Below are 24,149 nucleotides of genomic sequence, written 5' to 3'. Positions count from 1 at the left end.
TAAAACAGGTCTGCGAGGGTGAAGGAGTGCATCCGACTTACCTGCTGTTGTCTCCTGACATTTATCAAACGACCACCTGAACTCCACAGCCTGGCCGCGCTCCTTTACTTGCTCCTCAATTTCTCGCAGCTTTGCTCGAACCTGCAAAGTGGATGCTGATTAAAACATGACACAGACGAACAGACATGCAGAACATTTCTTTCTGTGAGAAATGTTGAGAATGAAAGATTGTCAATTTTTTCCTCAAATGCTACATTATTCCTCTCTCTTTTGCTCCATCAATCCATTGTACGTTGTTTTTTTCTGCTGGTTTTAACCATTTATTTGACAACTTCATGTACATGCGTGCTGTAAACTAGTAATGAAGCAATTGGATTAATCGATTATTGAAATAATTATCTAATTTAGTAATCAGGTTATTGTTAAATGGAGAATTCAGAAAAAAGCCATTCGTTGAAAAAACAACACAGTAATAGAAGTTATTAAGTCAAAACTGTACAAAAAATACACACTTTACATTTAAGGTCAACCAAAAACACGTTTGTTGGTAAATATGTTTAACTCAAGAGGAATTTTTAGCTTCACTTCATAATAATTTTGTAAAAAACTACTTCTAAAAACCTTTTGCTATCCAATTAACCTAAAAAGTAATTAACAGATTAGCTCTTCACTGTACTGTACTTCACTGCGAAGTTAAATGAGTGGTTAAATGAGAAATCTAGAAAATGTGCCAAATGTTTTATCCAATTAATCGTCAGAATAACTAATTACGAAAACAATCGTTATAAATAAGTACCTGTTGTGTGAAGGCAGTGTTTCCTCCTGGCATTGGCAGACTGGAGGGGGCGATAGGCAGCAGGTCCAGAGGCGATCCAGTTTTATTTCTGCTGTCTGTTAATGAGTAATGCCACACCAAAGCACTGGGGCAGCACAGAACGATGCTCTGAAGAGACAAACACAGAGGTGGAAAGGAAAATGTAGTTACAAACAAACAAACAGATGGAAAATCTGACATAATATTGCAGCGAAATAGCAGGTGAAGTGAGATGAAGCACCTGCAACATGCAGCTGAGACCAAAAACCAGCGGCCGGTGCTGCGGGCAAACGTAGAAATCTGTGAACGCCGTCTGGGCCTGGTTTCCTCCGGCTGGCTGGGAGGTCGGGGTGGTGGGCAGAGCGTTGCCTTGCTGCGTGAGGATGCCGTGCGCCGCGTGACCCCCTGCGCCGGGGCCCAGGCTGCCGTCGCTTAGCAACAGGTTGAGGCGACGTGTGCAGAAGTAAGCCAGTCTTCGTGATAAATAAGCAGACTGCACAAATTCTCCTGAGTACTGAGGCGCAGAGGAGAGATTTGCAGCATTAGCCATGGCCACTCTGTGTCCATTAACACCAGTAAGCTTTCAAAGAAACACAAAGGGTTGCTGTGGCCCCCAGAGGGCGCTATAGCAGGGGTAAAAACCAGAACATACAGGCAAAAGTGCTGGTTCCAGTGGAAGACTATTTTACTTACAAGACATTTATGCCATGCTATGAAAGAAATAAATTGCAACTGAAACTAGTACTTTATAATCAATATTAAGAAATTATTGACCTAAAATAATCTTGCTAAAGTTACTTGTAAGTTAGCTTTGTCTTATACTTTAAATCAAAGCATGCTCATGTATAAGGATGACCAAGTCACAGTCCAGGCTGAAATATAATTGAGAATCAAGAGCACAATGGCTCTCCAACAGTCAGACAAAACCTGAAAATAATGAGGCAAAGCTGCTAGAAACCCAAACAAGAGACTGGAGCTGCAGCCAATAAGTACGCTAAACATGTTTATTGTTATTTGGAATCCTTGAATCTTTTGTTGTTTGAATTCAAAATCATGCAATACTTGGATCTGGTTCATTACAAAATTACCAATTAAATGCACTCAAGTATGAAAAACATTTTTAAAAATCTGAACATGTTTAAGAGGCACTGTGTGCCTCCCACATGTGTGGATGCGACTGCAGGTGTTGTTACCTGTAGTAAGAGGGGCAGCAGAAGTCTGAGAAGCTCGTCTTCACCTGGACGAACTTTCTCGAAACACTCCAGCACCCAGGTCAGGAACTCATGCCTGTCCAGCATGCCATCCTGCACACATAAACAAAACACATCTGCAATTTCTGCCAGGTCGCAAGTGTAAATGAAGTCCATTTTTTGTTGACTTTAGCAGAATTCAGTCATTACAAATAATTTAATTCAATGTGCTAAAAAGTAGCACAGAGAGTTTCGGCTCACCTGAAACATAAACATGGCGAGCTTCTCGTTGTATTCCCACTGCTTCATGGCGGTCTCCACGTCCGCGGGCATGGCTGGAAGGGGGGAGCTGCAGCCCTGACTGGGACACTGGCGGTAAAACTCGGCGATCTTCTGAAGCTGCTCCAACAGGTATTTAGTGATGATCTGGGTCCACTCTACAAACACAAGAACAACAACAGTTTCTTCAAAGCCACAAACTTTAGATCAAATGTCATAAAATCAACTGAAAGGTAAAAAAATCAAATCAAATCAAAACATAATTTTATCTCTTACCAATACAAGGATCGATAACATGCCTCTTCTTGACTTTCGTTTCTGTTATAGCTGCATGATATGCACATGTCATTTTTATCATCCAAGCTGAACGCATGACAGGGACAGAGTACTTTGCAAGAAATCCAAAAACTTCCTCCTTTTTGCTAAAGATTGGTACCTGGAACAGAGACGTTATATGTGTATTAGCAACAGAGAAAATAATAAACATTTATTTAACATTACAAAGCAGAAAATCCTGAATCCATAAATGATTTTGCTTGCTTTCAAAAGATTGTGTCAGCATTTTTCTATGCAACCGGTTGGTTTAATCAGAAAATCAGAAAACGTTTAATTTGTATTATTCATTGTTAAAGCTTAATGTCTTGTACTATAAACAAACAAAGAAACATGTTTGCACAGCTCGAGTGAAGCAAAGAAAAGAGAAAGAAAACAATCCATGTGAGCAAAAACTAAACATCTACTATTTGTGAGAACACATAATGGAAAGATAATCTGGTGTGAGAAAAGACATCACAAAGTAATAATAATAAAAAAAAACACAATAAAAGCTGTTGCCTTCGACAAACAATGACAGTTATTGTTTTTTGGGAAAATACAACAAAAACGGGCCAAAGACTTGCCTTGTAAACAAAGTTGAATAAAAACAAAGCATTATTTAGATTTGTTTTTGTTCAGTGATATAAAACTTAAGGAAAATCCAGCTCAGTTTAAGGCATTTTTTCTTGAATCACATTCAAGAAAATGTGGTTCATTGCTGGCAAAGCATTTGTCAGAGTAACAATTAAAGATTTTCTTCTAATAGAAATGCAAACATTTGATGTTCAGTGTAAAACTGTGACTGCTGTAATAAATTGTGAATGAGTTGCAAACCATTGTAATGTGGCTTTATTTACAATCTATAACATATTTAACATTTTAGGAAACTCGGTTGTGCTGCACCAGGACTAATTCAGCATCCAATTCAATATTCATGGCAAAGAAAGACTGGAAATGTTTCTATTTAGTAATTTTAATGCTTACAGGTTAAAAGAAAAAGGAGGATTTTAAAAAATATATAACTGTATATCAATGTAACAAATGGGTCAAATACATAAAACTTTAAATGTACTCTGTAAAGCAGGTCAAATTACGCAGCCATGAGGCTGCTCTGTCAGACTTCATTAGCTTTTCTTTTCCATCTCATCCTGCTCTGTCAAACTATTTTATCTATATTTAGACTCTGGCTTAATTAGCTTAAAAGTAGAATCTCTTGGGAGCATTCTGGGTTGTCCAGTTTAGATAAATGTCATGCACAAAGGATAAAAAAATGAAGAAGACGCTTAACTTTGCTACAAATACTTCTTATAAACGGCAATAAATAAAACCAGCAAAGAAGATTTTCTTCAGTCTCTCACCTTCTTAGCCAGCTGTGTGAGCGGTTTAGTTCCAGCTAAATCTGTGAACCAGTTGTTGATGGAGCTCTGTGACCTCGCTGTGACGAGCCAGAAATTGTCCTTCTGGTTGACCTGTGGTTTGCGTTTGCCTGTATCTGCAAACGTGTTGCAGCGCAGCTTCTCTGCGATGATGCTGCTGAAGTTTGAGCTGATCTGTGGAGCGGTGGAGAAATGACATCATCAACAACAAATCATTCAATCACTCAGGTGCATGATTTTGACTGAACTGGCTCATAATCACCTTTGACGGGTTGAAGTTGACATTTCTGGCGCTGCCATGTTCGTCTCCGGACACAGCAGGCTGGTTGTTAAAGCCTTGCTTCACATTCAGGGCAGTCAACTCATCCTGAAACACAGAAACAGGTGCACATGTAAATAAACAGAAGATGTAAAAATATGTGTAAATGTGTGTCAACTGCATAAAAATCCAAACATCAGAACGGAACACCCACTTTTAAAAGACTTTAACTTGTAGCAAACACAAATAAAGTCTAGAAATAAGATTAAACGAGTATTCTGGCTTTGTATGAACTACTAAATGACATTGTGTTATTGTCTTAGACAGTGTTGAGGAAGAACAAACACGGCGGCACACTAAACTCAAAATTTCTAAAACAAATCCACACACACACACAAAGCCACGTAAATGAGTCTACAGATTAAAGAGAACGCTTTCAGTCCTTTACGAGCTGTTGCACCCGACCGAGCGACAGGAAACAGCCGCAACAAGACATCTGTCAGGTGAAACAGAAAGGATTACAAATGTTCTCTAAAAAGGTAAACTGGAGTGCGGAAAAACCCAACAAAATGAGAAGGTCGTAAAAGGGAAAACCACAGAGGAGGCAAGGAAAACTCAAAGCAGGTTGCTATGGAAACAGAAAATGCAAAGCAAAAGTAATGAAAGCATACATTGGGTCAATAAGATTGAAGGAGAGAATCTTGTCACAGTTTTTGCAGGACAATAAATTGTGAGAGAAATCATTGCGATCAACGATAAAGTTGTTGTTTGGAGACCATTTCCAAATACTATGAAAATTTTAAGAATTGGAAGATACTTTAAATATCCAAAATAAAACATTACAACCCTAAAGAATAAATAAAACAGAAATAAAAAACCACTTCTAACCGAAACCATAAAAAAAACGGATTTTGATGTCGCTGTAAACATAGTTGCCTTTCCAAAAATACTAAACACAGAAATACTGTTTCTGTCTTACGAGCTCGTTTTAATTCATCATGCAATCAACTACTTAACAATAATTCATTATAAACTCCTAAACCCTAACGCAAACTAACCCTTCAGTGTGGTTGTGGTTAACCCAGAAATTTGATTAAAATTGAAAGATTCAAAACGGTTTTGTAGGCTGGCAGTTCGGATCACCAGACAGACAGACAGACAGATGGATGATTAGGGCAGAAGAAAGGAAAGTTAAATCCCATGTAGAAGTAGGTCACAGTGACCTGAATTGTCAATAAACTAAAAAGCTTTACGGGTCCCGATAAGTGAATTTTACATTAATAGAAACCAGATTTTAACGCAAAGAAGGGTTCAGACTGAAATGTTCCATCTTCTCCTTTTGTTAGACTTAATGGTAAAAAAAAAAAAAAAAGCAAAGGGACATTTTTCCAAAAAGATGATGCACAGGGAACAATTAAACTGTGTATTGTCTGAGTCAATTAAATGTCCAGAATAAATGGCATTACATCGACAATAAATGCACAGACGGACACTGAAATTTAAAGATCCTTTTCTTATATTTTGGCGACAAAAAACATTAAACTTTTCTTTGGGAAAAGCAGTCCAGCTTAAAGATGTGACCAGTAAACACGAACAAAGTTCTCCAAACCAAAACATTGGATTACTAATATTATTTGCAAAAATTAGGCAAGGCGCAAATTCCTATAACTATGATTAATTGTGATTATTCTGGTTCATAGTTGCAGAGCTTTTCCTCCGACTGGTTTGAAAAATTATAGATATCATTTGTTGTAGTTATTGTTTGATTCAGTTTCCCTTTTATTGCAACTTTAAAAGGCTATTAAAGGTTGCAATGTCTGGACTACATTCAATCATAAGTTCAAAATCTAAAATACAGATAAAACCTAAACTGGATTTCTTTATATACCCAATATTTGATTTATGAAACTTTTATTTTGTTTGTAAAAACACAAAAAGTGTTTTAGCAATTAAGCACATTGAAAACAGAGAGATGCCTAAAACTGAAACAAGCACTCAAAAGCTTTTCATTTATGGTTTCATTTATTAAGGAATACTCTATGCATGATAACCATCCTTTATGTAAAAAGTAGTTTGCCCATTTATTAAAATATAATATGACAATAACCCACAAATGTATTTGATTAACTTTCCAGTTTTTGAGGGTGAACCAGGCTGTGCTGTGCAAAAACCACCGCTGCCCACGACACAATGCTAAAAACTATTGGGAGGCTTTAAACTCCGAACAAGAAGGAGATTTGTTTTGCCAAAACCACGAATCAATAATTGCATAAACACCAGAAAGTCGGTAAATTGTTAAAGTAGAGATCTGTAAACACACGGAAGTTTCTCACTCTACACGCACATATGGATTCTTGTAGTGACGGCATCTACAACGAAGAACAGCTCAGGTATGTCAGTATGCATACCTGAGCATATCTCAAGTCTGTTGTTGAGAAAGTCATCTCTTCTGTTGGGGTAGCAGCATCAGAGCCAGGCATTTAAAGAGCAACCTGATAAAGAAAGCCGGTTCTGTTCTGTGGACGACTGTGGAACCTCTGGAGATTATGATTCAAAGAAGGATTCGTCATACAATAAAGTAAATTATAGAGTATTCTCTTCATGAGACTGTTATACAACAACAAAGTGTCTTTCATCAGAGGCTTCTTCAAATTCGCTGTAACACGGACCGCTACAGGAGAACCTTCCTTCACACAGCCAACAGCATTGACAACAACTCTATGAAGAACCTTAAATAATATAAGTTAAAACCAGAGATTAATAGTAACTAGTTAAATGCACATGAGTTTTGACAAAGTTTTTACTTTTACTTGAGGAATATTGTCACAAAGTATCGTTTCTCCCACTGAAGTAAAATTTCCGGACACTCTGCCCATTGGTAGTAACTTCACTAAATAAAGCAAAAATGTTTAAAATAAAAATACAACAGAGGTAGACACATGCCTACAGTGTACATTAATTTGAGAGCTATTGTTTGTTTAAAACCTTTTATGTTCTAATGTTTTTTATATTGAACGTTTTGCACCATTCGCAGGCCGAGAAGTTATAAAAAGCAGTACATTGTCACTGGAAATGGGTTCCAACATACTAACAACACCTACAAGAAAGTATGAATTTAGTAGGTTTTATATTTTAAAATGTTGATTTAGAAAAATGTCCCTTCTGTCTGAATAGGTTATTATGTAATTACATTATTTGTCATTTTGACATTTAAAATACCAGAATCTGTAAATAACTTTAGATTTTTGACTGATTCCATCATTAAGTATTGAGTCATATGTTCTCAGTACTTGAGTGTCATATTTTTAAAATACTTGTTTACTTCTGAGTAATGTCTTTAACGGGTTTTACTTTTTACTTGAGTAAAATATGTTGAAGTAGTGCTACTCTTAACTTGAGTACAATTTCTGTATACTCTCTTGTTACAATATTTCCAATTCCCTTTGGGATTAGTAAAGTCTTTTGGAGTTGAATTGTATCAGCTTAATGTCAGATTAATAGACGGTACTTAGCGTCCCAGAGAATAAATTAAACTTGACCACTTCTTTTAAACATGCTCTGAATATTTTAAAAGGATTAGATTAGCAAGTTCAGCTAACGTCATTGTGTAGCAACCAGTTAAATAACCCAAACAAACAAGTCAGGCAGAATTTAAATAGCCGACGTTTTCTGTTTTGTTCCACGAAACAGAAGAAATGTAGCAGTTTATACCCACATCTGTTAGCTGAGGAGCTAGCCCAGCTGGACTGGTCGTGACAGCAGCGGGTTGTTTTTCCAAACTTAAGCCGGACCGAGCTGGTTAACAAGCTGCTGCTGCTCATTGTTACTGCGAGGCCCGAAACGTCTGCAGGGCTGCTAAGCAGGCTAGCAGCTGCTAGCTAGCTCCGCTGCTCTGTTAGGGCATTTTATTTCACTAAAACATTGATCCTGGGTTTTTATATTCCACAAAGCAGCGGTCCTTACCTCTTTTTGTTTTGGATCCTGGGGATAGACGTCTGGAGGGCCGAGGCGGGGCCGCTTTAAAGGCCGGTGTTCGTAACTTAAGATCCCGAAAGCAGCCATCATCCAGCGGCATCACAGCCAGGGCTTTCCACCTCCCCAGCAGCAGCAGCCTGAGCACGGGGCGACAACAAGCAAACGAGCTTCCGGGATGCTTTCAAACGCCAACTTCAAAATAATAGCACATAAACATGCACTTACAGCATGTTTATGTGCTATAAGTCCACACAAACATGCACTTATAGCATGTTTAGCACATAAACATGCACTTATAGAATGTTTATGTGCTATAAGTCCACATAAAACGTGCACTTATAGCGCAGTTATTTGCGTTATGTTAGAGGCAAATAACTGCGTCTAACATAATGACTTTTTCCAGATTTGTTTACGTCGATAGACTATTAATCTGACATTAAGTTGATACAGATTAATTAAAAAATACTTTAATTTTTTAGAATTTGTAAGTATTTTAAGTATTGATGGATATTAAATGTTGAGTATACAAAAATTGTACCCAAGTAAGAGTAGCACTACTTAAACACATTTTTACGCAAATAAAAGTAAAAATAAAAAGCAGTCATTCAAGAAATTACTCTGGTAAGAGTAAACAAGTATTTCTTAAAAAAGCTACTCGAGTACTGTAACAAATTTTACTGATAACTTCAGACATCACAAAATAACAGATTAAGGTAGAATGAACACTTCACAAAAATTAACATTTTAAAACATAAAACTTAGTAAACTAAGTACATAGAGTACAGTAGGTATGGATACAGGATGTTGTTCTTCCAGAGAAAACGTACTGCTTACTGTATCTTCTTGACCTGTAAATGGCAAAATACTCAGCAGATTAAAAATAAATAGCAGAACAAAAATATTTGTAAACAAACAAGAGGTCCCACATTCATGTAAACTGATTGTGTCTGCCTCTGGTGAATTTTTGGTTTAATCAAGTTTGTTATTTGTTTAGTGAAGTTACTCAGAGTAACTTGGCTGTCCAGAAGGTTTACTCAAGTAAGTTTAGGGATGCTTCATAACATTAACCAACAAAAAGCAACGTATAAATTAAGGAAATGCAAGAAGAATATTGTTTGGTTTTCAAAATATACAAAAATGTGCATTCATCCTTCTCCCAACGCCCCTAAATACAATCCAGTGCACTCACTTGCCTTTAGAAAACATCTCATTAGCAAATAAAGTGCATCTGTGTCTCATTGAATTCTATTGTAAATGTAGGTGTTTTGTGAAGCCACTGTATAGATTTGCTAGAGAAATCTAGTGAACAAACAGCACCATCAGGATCAAGAAACAGCAGACTGGTCAGGGATAGAGCTGTGGGCACTTTATCCCTGAGCAGAATCGGATTATAAAACAATATGCTTCTCCTTTGAACATATCATGGAACAGCCCTCAGTCCATCATCTATAAAAGCAAAGAGCACCTTAACTGCAAACCAAGAACATAAGACATTGCTCCCTGGATAAACTGACAGGCTGACTAAATAGATCAGTAATCAGAGAAATGGCCAAGAGGCCCATGGCAAATCCAGTAGGAGAGAGAAGAGAGTCTTTTGACAGGATCATTATTGGTTTTGCACTCTACCAATAAAAACACAGTATGAGGAAAGCTGTTGTTGAAGGAAGGAACTACAAAAGTCTCATTTGTAGCCAGCTTGTCACAAGCCACAGTGATTTGTGGAGCGCATGATTCATAATTCTCCTCCACCCAGTTTGTGGATGACTGCAGGCGATCCAGAGTTACCTTTGGCTTCTTGGCTGCTTCTTTGATTGATGCTGGTCATGTTTTGGTAGGTTTGCAACAATTTTTCCATTTTCAGATGACAGACTAGTAGTTAGTGTTCTGATGTTCAAGAACTGGGATTTTGTTTTATAACCTTTTTTTGAAACTATTTGTTCCCTGCCTTGTCTGCTGCTTCTTGGTCTTCATGTTGATGTTTGTCACGCAAGTTCTTCAACAAATCTTCAAAGCCTTTACAGAACTGATGTAAATTACTCACAAATGGACTCCATTTACTAATAAGGCACCACTGGGTTTTATTTATTTCTGAAAGCTTTTGAAAACTATGAATTGTTTTCCTTTCACTTCATAATTGCACTCCATTTTGTGTTTATCTATCTTGAGCTATCAGATAAAATCTTAAATCAAATGTGTTGAATTGTGGTATCCAGTGCATGAATACTCATAGAAAGCAGTATATTTATGCATCGAACAGTTACATTGTTTTTTCTAAATCTTGTCAGATAATTTCAGAAATAAAAACTTCAACAAGTTAATTTCAAAATTCCCTAAGATTTCTGGGTCTTGTTTAATTTTGTAGTTTATATTTTGTCCTTCATAAAGTTCAACTCCAATGTTTGCTCTAAATCTTTGACTATCACCTGACTCTCATCCTACAAGAGGGAAAATGAGAAAGGGAATGCAAATTCAGTTATGTAAAATGTGTAAAAACTATTCCTGTTGTAGGACACGGACAGAAACTATAACGGGAACATGTTGTCTTCAGTTTTTATAACCAGTGCAGTTACTGGGAATCCCACTTTTATCCCTTACTGGACTGTGGAGAAGCCATGAAGAACGTTCCCTTGTGTGTATTCTGTGAAACATTTAGAGGACCTTCAGGCAACTTTGCCAAGGTTCCCGAAAGATAATTTTTAAAAACCCTGAAATTGTTCAAGGATTGGCCTCAAAAAAATCCTTCATAAGGAACGTTCCCTGAAGGGTACAAGAAGGTTTGAAGATTATTCAGAGTAGCAGAAGAAACTCTGGGTCCCCAGTTCTTGTGTTATCTTGCTTTAAATGTTTACAAATCAGTGTGGTTATTCCAAAGAGAATTATATTTAGTCACAGCTGATGGTTCTTGGTGACAGCTTGGTCTGTCTCCACCCTCTTCAGCTTTGAGTAAGCCTGAACTGTTTAACAAGGTGTAAACTGTGGACAGTCCCAGTAAAACCACAGCAGTTTCTCTGGAAACTGCACTGTGTTTCTGATTTGCGCCTGATGTCTTGAACATCTGCAGCAGTTTCACTTACGATACAAAGAAGAGAGTTTTGCGTGTAAAATTTGGCAGGAAATTAGAAGTAAAGTTCAAAAACGTACTTTTACCTAAGGCAAATGCACTTTCTTCATGTCATTTTTTGCTGTCAACAGTAAGGCTTCAGATTGCTGCACTTTGTCTTTTAAACACACACAGGAAAGCAAGAGTACCTCTTTCCTATACATTTTCCACTTCACTGGTTCTGTTTGCTTGTGTTGATTTTTATCACATAACTGATCCCTACAACACGGAGGCTCCTATCACCTTGTTTATTCTTCGAGCCTTACGTGCTCAGGCTGCCAGATTACATAAAGTGCTTTTCAAAACCATTGACTCCTCTTTAATGCAACCACAGAGTTTCATGTATTTTTATGGTTTTTATGCATAGGACTGACAGAAAGTATGGCTTGGTGCTGAGATCCAAAACTTCTTTTTTAAGAAGAGAGAATAAACATCTCAGAGGTCAGGCATGAGGTCTAGGCAGGCACACAGGTACCAAACCTTTCAAGGCATGGAAATCATATAACTTATCACGCAGATTACAACACAACAAACAGAACACGTAAATGTTCCAGTTTTATAGAGGTTTTATTATTTTTAAAACATATTTTCCCATCATCTGTGTATTTGGTTTTATGCTCTTTCTTAAAGCTGTTGCTGAACTGCAGAGCTCCTTCAGTGATAGGCTGCTGCATCCTAAGTGCAGAAAGGAGTCTTAGAGGAGACCCTTCCTCCCAGCAGCTCAGACTGCAACCATCACTGCTCCCAACAAAACCAATATGTATTTTAAAGAAAATTTCTGCTATTATTGTACACCTGCATTTCTGCATCAATAAGCTGTATTGTAAATTGTAAATAGTCTGTCTTTTTTGATATTCAATATGCATGCACAATATGAACATTGTTGGAAAAGTGCTCCAACTCGGTTGCACGTCCAACGGATCACAAGTCCGATATTTTTATTTCTAACAAATGCACAGTATTTTCAGTATGTTATTGTTATTACTATTATCATTGATATTGCTTTTGATATTATGTTTCAAACTTTATGTGAACCTTTTTACCTGATGATGCTGTAGCACCAGAAATTCCCTTTTGCAGGACAATAAAGGCAGTTTCTGTTTTATTCTTATATCCACAGGTTAGTTCAGCAACATTTGTTTTTAAATGCACCATGCAAATGAACCCTACGTGACTTGTGTTCACATTTCCTGCTTTTGCTTGCAATGCCAGGAATAGGTGGTTCACTAAACAATGAATTAAATGACCTGTGAGGTTAAAGAGCTTCAGGAAATTCTGGATTTTGACCATCTTCTAAACCGATTCAAAAGCCACTGATGCTTTAAATCACAATGTTGGAAGCTTTCTGCTGCAGGAAAGGACTTCCAGTTAGACAGGTCATGCAGTGCAGATGTTATTACTTCTGGTGTTGATCTCAAGGGCTGAACAAGTGGATTTCTTGGTTTAGCAGTACTGAGGAGGGTGTGAGCAGATCCTTGTCAGTCAGAGTCTCCTGGAGATAAGGGTTTTACACTGTTTGACTTGATTGCTACAAGGTTCTGATCGTGTTGCTCTTGTTAGTGTTAGCTCTACCCTGGCACTCAGATTGTGAAGTTTCTGTTTATTCCTTCAGTTATCTTCCTTGTTAAAAGGTGGTGTCTGACCATGAACTTGTCTGAGTGTAGGTTACCTATTGAGATGAATGTGAGCTCTTCACACATTTATCTTTCTTACCCACAGGTACAACCGTATCATATCATCTAAAAAAAAAAAAAAAGGGTCGTTTGGTTAAAAAAATAAACAATAAAAATCACAATAAAACCACAATGTATTTTAGTGTATAATTGTGAAGGGGAAAGAAAATGATACATGGTCTCCTTTTTTCTTTAACAAATAAATAAAATTAGAAAACATGTTCGACACGTGCCGAACGCCCTTCCTCAAGCCAGAGTTGACATCTTGCTACAAGCTGAATCTCCACCCTAAAGTCTTTAACCTCCAGCATGTTTTAAGTTTTCAGGGTTCCTGCTGAAGAACAGCGCACTGCCAAGTCTCACTGTGAGGATGGTGTGTTCAGGCTGATGTGGAGTGTTAAGTTTTCTGCTGCACAGCATTTTGCATTTTTAGCTCATGACACTGAGAAACAGAGAAGGATGTATGCTATTGTGGCTGTTCTTTTCAACAGCTTCTTCTTCAGCTGGTGCTAATTAAGGCTTGTGCTCTGAACAACAAAAAGAAAAACATTGAATGGATGGTTGAGTAAAGTCAACAAGCAATGCATTAACTAAAAAGATTGCTTTAAAATGTATTGCAGCATTTGGTGTGCAGATGACTTTACTAGCGTCTATTCCGCTGCAGGGTGTTCAGGCTAAAAGGCTCCCTGGGGGCCTGAGAACCATTTAGAGGTTCTGCAAGAGTCTGCTGGTTGAAAAAGGAAAAATGTTAACTTTTCAATTTATGGTTTAAAAGTGAAGATTTAAAATCAGAAACCCAGCTCTTGTTTTTGATATTTTTAACGTTATATTATTATAAAATGTATTTGTACAGACATTAAATTACACCCAAGATTATCATCTTGTAAAAAAAACAAAAAAACTGTGGACACTCATTTATGTAAACATTTTATTAAAAAACATTATATTAAAAATCTGACATTTAACAAAATTATTGCAGCATTACAATCTCAAGTGTATAAAGGCAATCTTGAAAAAGTATTATTGCACTTTTCTTGATTGTTCAGCACGTACTTTACTATAAGGCAAATGTCTAAAATCCTCTGGCTTGTGAAAACATTACGTACGGTCCCTCCAGCCTACAACAAACGCAATAAAAAGGTGCAGATTTTAAACTCCAGCATTTGGAAACATTAGCTCAGTTCAAATCACAGTACTGTACATGAAAGTAGTCATAAAAAGCGTGCCGACATGGCTGACTCTTTCATAAAACCTGAAAGTGTTAAAACAGCACACGGCTAAAAAACAAAACTAAAATTACACCAAAAAAATTCCTATTTTTAGCAAAAGGTACCTGATGGGAATGAAGAACAGGTGATTTTTGTTGAAACATGGTCTCAAGCTAATACATTCCTGGAAAACATACGGATGAAACATGAGATATTACGTTTTTCTCTGGTTAATGTGTACATTCCTGCTCTCTGAGGTTTAAGTAACAAAACAAAATACTAAAACTCTGATTAACCGACCTCCAAAGAAAAAGGAAGCACCACATCAAACATAAAGTGCTATTGTCTGAGTTAATTATTTGGCCTTGACAGCAACAAACATCCAGAGTTAGCTGAATCTTAATTTGTATACTGATACTTGATGAGCTTAATGTTTAAATATAGTCCCTGGGTCTTTAATGTGGCAAATAACAGACAGTGTTACTCAGAGAACTGATATCAACCCATTATTTTCCTTCACATTATAATTGTGTGTGTGTGTGTGTATTCGCCATGTAAATGACGTATTTGCATATATTTTCAGGATCACGGCTGTCGTCTTCAGAGTGTTTTATTTTATCTGCTTTGGCTGCTTTCTGACGCCTCTATCATGGCTCCAAATCTTGAGTTTTCATTTGCGAGCAAGGCTGCCGGCGAGTCGAACTCCAGAATCTGTGAGCAGGAAACAGATAAGACACGATCAGTGTCAGTGAATTACATCTAGACTCACTCGGTATTGAAACCTTGTAAGAAGCAGAGTAATACAAAGAATGAATATGTCGAAATTATTCCTTGGTTTTGTTGAATTTCTTTTAGTGTATATAACATATATTTGGATTTTCCTTTGAGACTCAGACGGGGAGAGTTGATGCGGTTCAGTTTCTAATAATGATTTGCATGCACACATCATCGGCAGGAAACCCTGACAATTTGGGGCTTTTAACTGTTTGAACTATTCTATAACATGAGTATTATAAACACGAACTCTGTGAATATAAAATATATTCATTGTATTTTATTTTATTGAATTCAACTCCAACATACTTAATATTTATTTCAAGGAGAAATTAAATGTAACTCATATTATCCAAGTATCAATCTTTGGCAGCAGAATCTTTGGTAGCAGTCAGTGTTGCAACAAATCTGAAAACGCCTCTGACTGAACATTGTTTTTGTATGACAGTCTTATGACTATCATGACATGCTAACAGCTCAAAATCCAGGCAGGGCAACAGATATTTCACAGTAGCATGGCCTAGATAACTCTACGAGTTGTTGGAAAGCTCAGATCATCGCCTCATTTATTTTTGCTGCTCCTCTTTAAAGAGTGACTAAACTCACAAAGTATTTTTTGCAAATACACAGTCTAAATTGGTTCTTAAGGTTTCTATCTGTACGTTTCTGTGAAAATTTTGACTAGTTAATCAATAAAAGCTGTCTAGAAACAGTAAAATATCAAAAACATATTCTAGTTTGTACCAAAAATTATGTTCTCAATAAACCAATAATCACATTTGGACGTTGCATGTTCTCTAAACGCTTCACAGGTCGTTTTCAAGCAGAAAAAGAAACAACTTTCTACGCATCAGGTCTAAGCCACAGCGCTGCTTCAGTTTGTAAACACGCTTCGCTTTTCAACCCACCTGGCCATTGTCCAGGACCATGACCCTGCTGCAGCTCATCACTGTGTTGAGACGATGTGCGATGATGAGAGTTGTGCAGCTGTTGAACGCGGTGCGAATCGTCTTCTGGATCAGACGATCCGTCTCTCTGTCGATGGCCGCCGTAGCCTCGTCCAGAATAAGAATCTGAAAACAGTTTCAGAGCGAGAGAGAAACAATGAAAGCTGCAGCTTTAAACAGCTATTCGCAGCCTGTGCCTTTATACATAGTTAAAGATGCAGTTCAGGTGGCCAACACTAGGTGGCACTGGTATCCCATTGAAAACGAGATGAAAGGAGGCTCTTATTTTCTCATTAACTGAACCGGAGGAGATCATTGCTCATCCAGAGAAAAAGTTGAGGATGTAAATAAAAGATGGCAGCACAATGAAATCGGCACCTTGCTGTTCCTCAGGAGGGCCCTGGCTACACAGAGGAGCTGCCGTTCTCCCACCGAGAAGTTCTCCCCGTTCTCCGTCACCTCCGAGTGGAGGGAATGAGGCAGCTGGCAGACCTGTGGAGGGTCACACAGGAGCCAAACTGTGAGGACAGGCTTTGCGTGCAATCTGCAACCTGTTGATCAAATAACTTACCATTTCTTTAATGTGGGTTTTCTCAAGAGCTTCCCAGATCTGCTCGTCAGAGTATTGATCCCACGGGTCTAAATTGCTCCTGGGGGGGGGAGAGAAATCATAACAAAGATTAAATAACTTCACATTATTGCATCAAATTCATTCAGGAAACCTTTCAGTATCTAAAATTGACATTACAAGTAAACAGAATGATGTTTACGCATAATAATGATCCTGCATTTTGTATATAAAGGAGACCGAAGTTTATTGCTTCCTGTTTGCGAATGCATTTTTAAGTGACATGAATCTTCACCCAGTTTATCAGCTTAATTGGATTCTCTTTGCACCGGTTTTAATGAATATTTTTCTAAGTTGCTGCTGACATACATTTTACAGTGTAATTATCCACAGGCTGTAAATTCTGAAGCGTTAGGAGGCCTATAAGCAGCAGCAAGCAGATCTTATGTCTGCCATTACCTGAAATTGTTTTTACTCTTCCCATCTGCCCTCCCAAATGTTTACTCAGTCAGAAACATCCAACGAACACGCCGCAGGTTTCTGTTCTTACGTTGCTCTTTCCTCTCTGGTTAAACTGCCGTTTTAACCAGTTTTCAGCTTAAAGGTCAGACTCCGCAAGTATTACAAATGATCAATCATGTTCATATTCTGCATATTGAGGTGCTTCTCAATAAATTAGAATAATTTTTAAAATGCAATTTATTTCAGTAAATTAACTTGGGATGTGAGACGCATATTTTATAAATGGTTTCATTACACTCAGAGTAAAATATGTCAAGCACTTATTTCTGTTTGTTTTGATTGTTTTCACTTCAAGGCAAATAAAAAAAAAACATAAATAATAAATAAATTAGTTCCTGAAAAATGTGAGTCATGTTAAAGTCTAGAGTAGCGACGGTCATCTCTGGTCCTCAGGACTCACTTTGACCTGCATGTTTTATTTGCTTCCCTGCTTCCATACCTGACTTTAATTAATGGTGACTAACAGGCATCTGCAGCACTTGATGGCACGCTGAGAAGATGATGCAATCATTAAAATGTAATGTACTGGAGCACAGACGCACCAAAAACAATGCTACAAAATTTGTAAATAAACATGTTTGTTTTCTCACTTTTATTCAATATTCAATTATTATTACATGCATTTAGAATAAATGCTGCTTTCTTTTTCTAGCTGCCCTTGAATTCTTAGGGTTTTCTGCAGTAATGTCCTCCACCTCAATCTTTTTCTGTCAGAAACTTTTCTTTTTTGCGCTTGATACAGCAGCTTGAGAAGCAAAGTTTCTTGATAGATTTGACTGGCAGCCAATCAGAAAGATGAGCACGGAAAATAACATTTCGATAAAAGTTATGGGCAACATGTGAAAAGCTCCACCTTTCTGTTTGACTTAAAACTAATACAGTTTAGGGATGATGTGTACATTAATTTTGGATGAACCAAATAATTATTTGATAGCACTCTAGCCTTCTGAGGAGTTGTGGGTAAAACGGACTTACGAACAAAGGTTGTTGTTTTATTTTTTACCAGAATATATACATTTTTTGTACAGTTTTGGTTTAATTATAGCTCTGAGAATGTTGTTCCTTCAGCAACTGACATTTTTTTGAGTCTGTATGCGCCAGCTAAGAATTAATTGATTACTAAATTAATTGACTATTAATTCAATAACAGACTCATCACAATTAATCTGATTCATCGCTTCAGACCTAATGGGATGTAATTGTTTTTTTGTAGGGTATTTTTGATCAAAATTCATTTTACATCCCTGAACGGAGCAGGAGTCCCAGTAATAGTAACTGGATTACCTGACGGTCCCAATAAAGAGTACTGGCTCCTGGGGAATGATGGCCAGCTTGCTCCGCAGGTCATCCAGGCCAATCTGTGCAATATCGATCCCATCAATGACTATGGAGCCTGCGCTGAGCTCCACGAGCCTGAACAAAGCTACAGCCAGAGAGGACTTCCCTGCAAACACACACACGAAAAAAGATGCTGTGCCGACAAATGTGGACATGTTGAAACAGAGACGTAAATGTGAGCTGGAAACGCTGCTGGCTGAGGAACAGAGAAGGGGTCAGCTGTACCTGATCCTGTGCGGCCTACGATGCCGACGGTCTCTTCGGGGAGAATGGTAAACGACAGGCTCTTAAGCACCAGTGGCAGATGATCCCGATAGCGCATGTCCACATCCTGGAAGCTGATCTTTCCCTGCTGAGGCCAGGAGGGGGCAGGAGCGGCTGCCTCAGGACTCTGTCTGGGCGCCTCACTGTCAAGTATCTGAGATAAGGAGAGGCGATGGTATCTGCTATGAATCACTGAGTTCCTGAAGAGGAGCGCCCCACCCCCCACTGATCTGTACTGATTTTTGCTCTATAAGCTTTTTTTCCCCCCCTTTCCTCTAAAGGGGAAGAAGTTGTGGTTTGCGTGACAAGCTCTGTCATGTGCTACGAAGTGTGTGCAAATCACACGCACATAACACAAAAACATGAACAAAACTCGGCAGCTGCCCTGATGAAATCTGCTGCGTCATTCTGGTTACCTGCTGTCAGCGCTGGGCGATAAATCGATTTCATCGATTAATCAAGTTTTTGGTTTCTGAAGATATAATTTTTGGAAAACGTGGATTTTTTTTCACCAATGTCCATAGTTCAGAGTCATGTCAGTTCATTTGGACTTTGAATTCAGCTCAACTCTGCGACAAAGTCTTAGAGCCAGGCTAAGATTTTTATTTTTTTATTGCAAGGCTAAAGTCATAATAGTACAAGAATGCAGTCGTAATATTTGGGGAAAAAAGTCGTAATTTTATGAGAAATCCAACATAGAAAATAAAAAATTTAAATGTAAAATGTTGAATTATACTTTGGTATGAGTTTTATAGATAATATTTCATATTTCAAAATACCAGCATCACATTATTATATTATTCTTATTATTATTAGTAGTAGCAAGACTTTAAAACAACAGAACCTGATAACTCTAGGAGCATTTTTTATAATTGAAGAGCTTCTAAGATGTTTTTCTGGTAAAATTGCATCTTTTTTTCTGCTAATATTAAGATTACATTCTTGTCATAAAGCAAAAATGTTTGTAGATTGGCCCTGTAAGTTCTGTAGTAGAACTTACAGAACGGATGATTGAAATAAAAGCCACTTTTTGAAAATATTTTCTGTCATTTGTATTTTCCGTTTTTATAAAAGAAATCAAGCAAAGAGATTCTATTTTTAAGCCACATCGCCCAGCCCTGCCTGCTGTGATCCCGCAGACTAACGCTCCTTTACCTTGATGTAATGATTTATCCTTTCAACCGATGTGAAGCGAGCTTCGGTCTCGGACAGGAGCCGCACGGTGAACTGAAACAGGCCGGTCAGCTGGAGGTGAAACACAAACAGGGAGTGAAAAGGTTAATAATTATCACTGTCACACCAATTACCTTAAAGCTCTGCCTGCTTAGGCATCATCAGCAGAGATTCGCTGACATGCCTCCTTCACAGCCTTGCTAATTGAGCTTAATTATCTGCACTGATTGTGTTGATTAGAACATGTGATAAAATGCTGCAAAATTCACACTTAAACCAGCTCCTCCACACGCTCACACACACACTGACACAAGCACACATATAAAGAAATTCATACCTATAGCAAACCTCTGTGTCTTATTTTGGTATTTTATGTCATACGCAAATGTAGCTCGACTTGTAAATTAAGAGCTACACCTTTCAAAAAGACTTTAAGTTGCTTTCCGACAGGAAAACGACCATAAACATAGTGCCATGGATGTTTTAGATCAAAGTATACTCATGTAATAGAACGGTTTAAAGTCCAGATCTAAATCCAACTAAGAATCTGTGGTAAGAATTTAAAACTGATGTTCAGAGACAACATCCTTCTGAAAAATGGAACTTGAGCTAGTTGGCAAAGAAAATTGCTTAAAATTTTGATTTTCTAGATATATAAAGCCCTAAATAGAAACACCCTAAAAAAGACCTGCAGCTGTAATTGTAGCTCAGGACATTTCTGCAAAGTATCAGGTTTTCTGCAGGTTTCACCAACTCAAATTTAAGACTTTTGAAGACCATTAGACAAAATGCTGAAAATATTTATAAGCTTGGAAAACTATGGAGGAAGTCATGGTGCTTCTTATGAGATTCTCTACAGCTACATCTTCCAGCCAACTGGCAATAAATTGCTCTTACCCATGATAGACGAAAAAAGCTAGCTAGCATGTGTATACTAGCAGCTAGTTAGCGGTAACATCAACCACCTCGAGTCACAGAATGTTAACATTAGTCCTTTATAATGATTTGGACATTGTCAACACTTTACACTTGAGTGGGTGAATGCAAATGAACAACACACTTACAGTTCTTATATGTAAAATGTCCAAAAAGCATTTACGAGTTTCCTTCTTCAAATCTTATCAAAAAAAGATACATTTAAAGTTTGTGGTTGCAAAAGTGACAAAATATTCAAATTCTGTCATCCAATAGATACTTTTGCAAGGCCCTGCTGACACATTTGAGGCTTATGTTTCTCCATATTTGTTCACTGACCTGCACTGCATATGAGATGGCCAGGCCTGCGTAGGCTGGAGGTATCTGATTCTGCATGAAGACAATCAGAAGTGCCACAGCAGTGATAAGGCAGATGCTGATGAGGTCCAGGCGAACAGCCAGCCAGCGCATAGCACAGCTAAAGAGGTAGTTGGTGGCCTGGTTGGTGTCCAGCAGCTCCTGGTATCTACAGAGAGCGAAAAAAAAAAAAAAAAGACAGTGATTGTAAATCTATTTCAGCAAGCATGGCTCTGCACTGCAGTGCTTGCTGAGGGCAAAACGTCTGGCATGCGGTTTAATATATTTATAGGGAGAAGAGCAAAGAGAGAAACTACACGAGGAGATAACGTGAACTTAAAGTTTAATGACGTCTGCCGAGGACAAATAGCCTTGACTTCACCTGTCGAGGAAGCTGCGCCCTCTTCCGTACGCATGTATGGTGGAAAGTCCCTGCAGGCTGCTGGTTATATGAGAGGTGAACGGTGACTGGCTGATGTTCTCCAGGCGCTTCAGCTCACGAATGAAAACTCTGAGAACAGACAAGGACGCTGTTTTAATTTCAACTTGAAACAAACTAATCATTTTTTGGTAAAACACGTAGCTAAAATCATGCTGATTAAAACACCGGAGGAGCATGAAATCGTTATTCCGCTTGGATTTGTTTCCCTGAATTCCCATGAAAATTCACTTCAATCATCATCAAGTCCGAAAACACACCAGAACTGCTGCTATCGTTTGGAGGGAAAATATCTGATTAATGTGTAAGTAATTAGATTAAAGCTTTAAACTTGCCCAAACTTGAATGTAATTTATTTGCATTTTAAGTGATAAAGTAACACAAAGAAACAAGCAAACAGCTAAAAGAAAATAAAGCATCATTATTGAATTTTGAGAGTTTTTTTGCCAGGAAATAATCTGTTAGAGGAAACAATTCTTATAAACACTTCAACTTTTATATTAGTTGGAGTGTTTATAAGAATTGATATCCAGGTTTTAGCACAGATTCTCTCTGGACTTGGACTAGGCCATTTTAAAACATGAATATGCTTTCCATTGAAAGCATATGAACCATTCCAGCATAAACCTTAAACATGTGGCTGGATGTTTAAGGTTTACTGCCCAGCTGTAAGGTGGACCTCTGATCCAGGATAACGTTTTTGGAGCATGTAGCACGTTTTCTTCCAGGATGCCCCCAATATTTACTTCCATTCATCTTTCCATCAACTTTGACCATCATTTCTCCCAGTGATGACTGACAAAAGGACAGCAAGAGGGATTGTTCCAAGTGATACGGTTTAAAAGACAATTATCCCTGATACAGACCAACTCTGTGTAAACTTCTGAATTTAAATACAGTTACAAAAAAATCTCTAAAACATGCAGGTTTTCTTGCATTTAGCAAATAGAAATAATTTTGATAACTAAATGGTCTTAAACAAGAGAAGTTTGGCTTTGTTTAACTTCAGACAGTGAGAAAAAAGTATTTTTATTTAGTGTATGTAAATATTTACTTCTTTGTGTGGTTCTATACTGTGGTTTTAGTGTAGGACAAGGAAGGTCCTACACTAAAACCCAATAAAATTTGTAGTGGGAATGTGAAAAGGGTTAAAAATACCCTAAATAATAAGAAGAGTGAATCATGGAAACCAAAGCGCAGAGGGAAGCTTGAAACCTGAATGAAACATGAAGCTTTGCGACGGTGAGTCAAACCACTTTAAAAACTAATGCATGATTAATTTCCCTTGAACTGGTATGGGAAGTTTTCTAAAAACCCCAAAAGGCACGTTGTCATATTAACACAGAAATACAGCTGAGGAGGGAGGCGAAGGAAAACTGGTGAATAAAGGAGAGGAAAATGCTTAAGCTCTAATGATGCTGCAGCAGACAGGTAATGATGAGACGCGATGCGCCCCACAACACAGCATTTGTTTTCCTGATTGGTTCTTTCTCACCGCTGACGACTGCGAGGTACGCAACGGTGCGGCACGCTCTTTGCAGACGAGAGAGTTTTTGACGCAAAAGTGCGAGGAGAAGAGGTTTACTGACAAAGGCAGAGCTCTGTCTACTACTTTTGGCTGCCAAGACAGAAGAGGAGAGTTTGGGATTTACAAGTCTCGCATGAATCATTTCTCTTCCTCATAAAAGCTTCTGAGGAGACGAGGAAAGAACATGACACTTGCTCCCTTCCAGGCAGCTACGCACACAAACTTGTTTATGCCCGGGGCAGTCTAACTTCAGAAATCCCAGAAATAAAGCATTTTTAAAAGTGGGTAATTTCAATGGGAGATCCACTTTTACGTAACAACCATCTATATCCTGCCTGGGATGTGGCGACTGGGTAAGGTGGTCCATTTTAATCGGCGCTGCCGAGGGTTATCGCTACTTTCTATTGACCGCCGGGAATCAGCTCAAGTCTGCTGTTTATTACAGCTTATATTTAATTCCTCTTGCATTTTACACCAATTAAGTGTCTCCAAATGAAGATGTTTTTTTAATTAAAGTGATTTCTGAAGAGGCCAGCTGGAGTCAGAGCTGATTAAAGAAATACTAAAGTTCAGGTATTAAAAGAAACATATGGAAAGATGAGAAGATGAAGTGCCTTATAGTTGTTTTCGTTTTGCCAGCTGAAACCAGAAGTTTACATACGCAGAATAAAAAGACACACACACATTTTTTCCTCACTATTTGAAGTTAAATCTGACCAAACTTCATGTGGAAAAACAAAACATACATCTCTCAGTTATGGCAAAATGTTTGCGTTTTAAATGTTTTTCTGTCCCTCACAGTGTAACCACTGCCATCAGCTTCATGTGGAATAAAAAAAACAAACAAACAAAAAAACGCTTAGCTGCCAGTGGGAAAAATTCCCAGACAACCTTTCCAAGAACCGGAGAGATGAGAGTCTGACCTGGAGATACGATTGATGACACAGAGGAAGGCACCCAGGGGTAAGATGGAGATCAAGAACCAGGGGAAGACCATGCCCACCATCCCCAGGCAGAACAGCACCAGAGTCAGGTTCTGCAGCAGCATTTCGGATTGCAAGGTCAGACGCACATCCACTGTAAAGATGAGAAAGGATCCACATCAGAGGCCCAGTGTGGTGCCAGATGTTTAGAG

General features: G+C 38.0%; 2 protein-coding genes across 2 annotated transcripts in view; both read right to left on the bottom strand.

Moving 5' to 3' along the window:
* Positions 1-8,365, bottom strand: part of med12 (mediator complex subunit 12) — a 29,297-nt gene extending 20,932 nt beyond the window's left edge. The window contains exons 1-9 of the mRNA XM_017307220.2: positions 8,197-8,365; positions 4,237-4,341; positions 3,957-4,148; positions 2,560-2,719; positions 2,266-2,441; positions 2,008-2,118; positions 1,056-1,328; positions 797-943; positions 42-141 (exon numbers count right to left, since the gene is read on the bottom strand). Of these exons, the coding sequence (XP_017162709.1) occupies positions 42-141; positions 797-943; positions 1,056-1,328; positions 2,008-2,118; positions 2,266-2,441; positions 2,560-2,719; positions 3,957-4,148; positions 4,237-4,341; positions 8,197-8,298 (1,366 nt within the window). The 5' untranslated portion in view covers positions 8,299-8,365. The remainder of the gene's footprint in view (positions 1-41; positions 142-796; positions 944-1,055; positions 1,329-2,007; positions 2,119-2,265; positions 2,442-2,559; positions 2,720-3,956; positions 4,149-4,236; positions 4,342-8,196) is intronic.
* A 6,418-nt stretch (positions 8,366-14,783) lies between these two features.
* LOC103471521 (ATP-binding cassette sub-family C member 5) overlaps positions 14,784-24,149 on the bottom strand; it is a 34,078-nt gene continuing 24,712 nt past the window's right edge. The window contains exons 20-29 of the mRNA XM_008420567.3: positions 23,938-24,091; positions 21,430-21,558; positions 21,030-21,216; positions 19,758-19,847; positions 18,564-18,756; positions 18,285-18,444; positions 16,482-16,560; positions 16,289-16,402; positions 15,872-16,036; positions 14,784-14,900 (exon numbers count right to left, since the gene is read on the bottom strand). Coding sequence (XP_008418789.1) covers positions 14,805-14,900; positions 15,872-16,036; positions 16,289-16,402; positions 16,482-16,560; positions 18,285-18,444; positions 18,564-18,756; positions 19,758-19,847; positions 21,030-21,216; positions 21,430-21,558; positions 23,938-24,091 — 1,367 coding nt within the window. The 3' untranslated portion in view covers positions 14,784-14,804. The remainder of the gene's footprint in view (positions 14,901-15,871; positions 16,037-16,288; positions 16,403-16,481; positions 16,561-18,284; positions 18,445-18,563; positions 18,757-19,757; positions 19,848-21,029; positions 21,217-21,429; positions 21,559-23,937; positions 24,092-24,149) is intronic.

This window comes from Poecilia reticulata, chromosome 10 (genome assembly GCF_904066995.2).
Source record: "Poecilia reticulata chromosome 10, P_reticulata-male-v2, whole genome shotgun sequence".
NCBI classification, from domain to species: Eukaryota; Metazoa; Chordata; class Actinopteri; order Cyprinodontiformes; family Poeciliidae; genus Poecilia; species Poecilia reticulata.
This window is presented reverse-complemented; position numbering and strand designations above follow the sequence as displayed.